The following is a 2,312-nucleotide window of genomic DNA, read 5'->3' as shown; positions in this document are numbered from 1 at the left end:
AGGAAAAGATTGCGTGGGATATAAGAGGGGGCAGTGTGTGCAGGAAAAGATTGCGTGGGATATAAGAGGGGGCAGTGTGTGCAGGAAAAGATTGCACCACTCCTTAAAAGTCGTAAAAAGTGATGATCCCCAAGTAGGAATGATCGCCCATAATTTACGGAATTCTGAGTTCCTCACCTTGATGGGTTAGCAGAAGGTCAAAATGTAAAAAAAAAACAGTTTAGGGATCCCCATATTTTTACAATAAGACTATTTAACAAGTTTGGAATAAGTGTGTAGTACCCTTGCCTTTTGACAAAAAATAGAACAGTATATATATATATATATATAACATAATAATTAAACACCTAAACACCTACCAGCAGAAGGAGACATTGTTTAGGGGGAGCACCTCTTTCCCACAATGTGACCTGTGGGTGGGGGGCTTTTTTGTTTTTCAAAGGATCTATGGATAGGATATATGGTCTGCTTCTAAAAAATACACTTTTTCACTTTTTTTTATGCATCCTAAACATCCTACTTTTTGTACTTTTTACTTTCTTGTTCTTTTCTAATACAATAGGTTTGCTTGCTCCTTCTCTAAATAGACCCTTTTGCTTTTAACCGCTTGATTGCTATATAAATATTTTTTGTTTTTGCTTGAAAAATGCTCCTACTAGTACCCCTGAGCCTCTTCCCCAGGAAGCTTTTTTTTTTGTCAAGACATGGTCCTACAGGTCCCCCAGAAATAGGGACAATTAAACTCCAAAAACTAAGTCTAGAAAAAATAAATAAAGAAATAGACAATGTAACAACAGTAAAAGCAATGAACTGAAAACAGAGATTATATTTCCTAACATTCTTAATAAATTAAGTATTATAAATAAAAAAATACTAATGTACATAAGTAATAACCACATTTTCAGCAGAAAACGCATATGTAAAAAAAAAATCTGTATCTTGGATAGACTCAGATTAAAATGAAAAGTAAAGTGCTATATGTTAAACTTCCTCTAGATGGTGCCATTGAATCATGACCCTAAAGCAATTGAGTTTTTTTTTTACCTTTTTTTGCTTCCCCTAACCCCCTAAAATTCCAGAGCATTTTTTTTTTGTTTTGAAGGTTACTCTGTTCAACGTCTTGCATCCCATAACATTTATAGCCTTTTTTATTTAAAGTTTTATTTGTGTAAAATAGTGAAAATGTTATATTAAATTATTATTATAACACTTTTGATTTAAGAAAAGATATTAGAGATCAGGTACGCTTCAAGATCATCATGTTGATGTCGACATATTACAACTGTGAAATTCTCATGGACTGTAATCATAAAAGTGACATTGCCTAAAATAGAAATAAGGGTTAATTCTATATCTTTGTCTTTGTATTTTTTGTTTTTGGTATTTTGTGTGCAGACATTATGTTATATTGCCACCCCTTTCCCGTTTACAAAACCTACTCAACCTTTACTTTTGTTCCCTGCAGGGGTTCTCTGAACTTCTCATACCTCGGTCACGTGGAACAGATACCATTTGATGGACATGAGTACCTGGACTGTAAAAGTAACACAACAGTTCCCCACTGATTTTTGTTCTATTGCACTAAGCAGAATATGTATTTGTACATTGTAAATACCAGAATTGTCTCTATAATTATAGATTATTCTTATTTGCTGTTACAAGCACGTTCTCCGTGAATGAAGAACATTTGTTGTATTGATGATCTACTAACACGTAAGGGCACTAAAATAATGTTGAAACACTGACAAAAATATGCATATTAGACTTTTTCTATTTGTAAATGTACTTTGAATAAAATGTTTCATGTATTCAGTTTTCTACTGCAATATTTTTTTTTTCTGGTAAAGTGCGGCATTCTTTGTATAAACACTTTGTGCGATACTTTTGTCCCACATATTAGTTTCCTATATAAATGCAACCACTACGCCATTATACTTAGTTAGGAGAATCTCTCTCCAGTAGTAGAGTTTGGTTCCCCCACTCTCCTCTCATGGGCCAGTAACCAAAATTGTTTAATCTAAATAAGCTTTTTTTTTTTTTTTGCTCATGTTGCTTTTTTTTTTCATACATAGACTTACCAAAAAATCCCTGCGTGTCTCATTTGGTCTCAAATGGTAAATGTTGGACCTAAAGGGTCTTTTTATTTTTCTCTTACTTGAACAGTTCCAAATAACAGTCACTTTTGATCCAAAACCTTCAGGAGCCCTCTAAAATGCTGAAAAAGGAGAAGCAGCACAGCGGCAGTGTCCACAAGGTGAAGTAGTGTTCAGAATGATTCATTGTGCAGTAAACTATCATTATCGACTGCAACT

At 33.7% G+C, this 2,312-nt stretch overlaps 1 protein-coding gene across 1 annotated transcript in view; it reads left to right on the top strand.

Moving 5' to 3' along the window:
- TMEM106A (transmembrane protein 106A) overlaps positions 1-1,808 on the top strand; it is a gene marked incomplete in the record, with an annotated part of 14,736 nt that extends 12,928 nt beyond the window's left edge. The window contains 1 exon segment of the mRNA XM_072414841.1: positions 1,466-1,808. Coding sequence (XP_072270942.1) covers positions 1,466-1,565 — 100 coding nt within the window.
- Between the last annotated feature and the right edge of the window lie 504 nt (positions 1,809-2,312).

The sequence above is a fragment of the Pyxicephalus adspersus genome, chromosome 6 (genome assembly GCF_032062135.1).
Source record: "Pyxicephalus adspersus chromosome 6, UCB_Pads_2.0, whole genome shotgun sequence".
In the NCBI taxonomy this organism is placed as follows: domain Eukaryota; kingdom Metazoa; phylum Chordata; class Amphibia; order Anura; family Pyxicephalidae; genus Pyxicephalus; species Pyxicephalus adspersus.
This window is presented reverse-complemented; position numbering and strand designations above follow the sequence as displayed.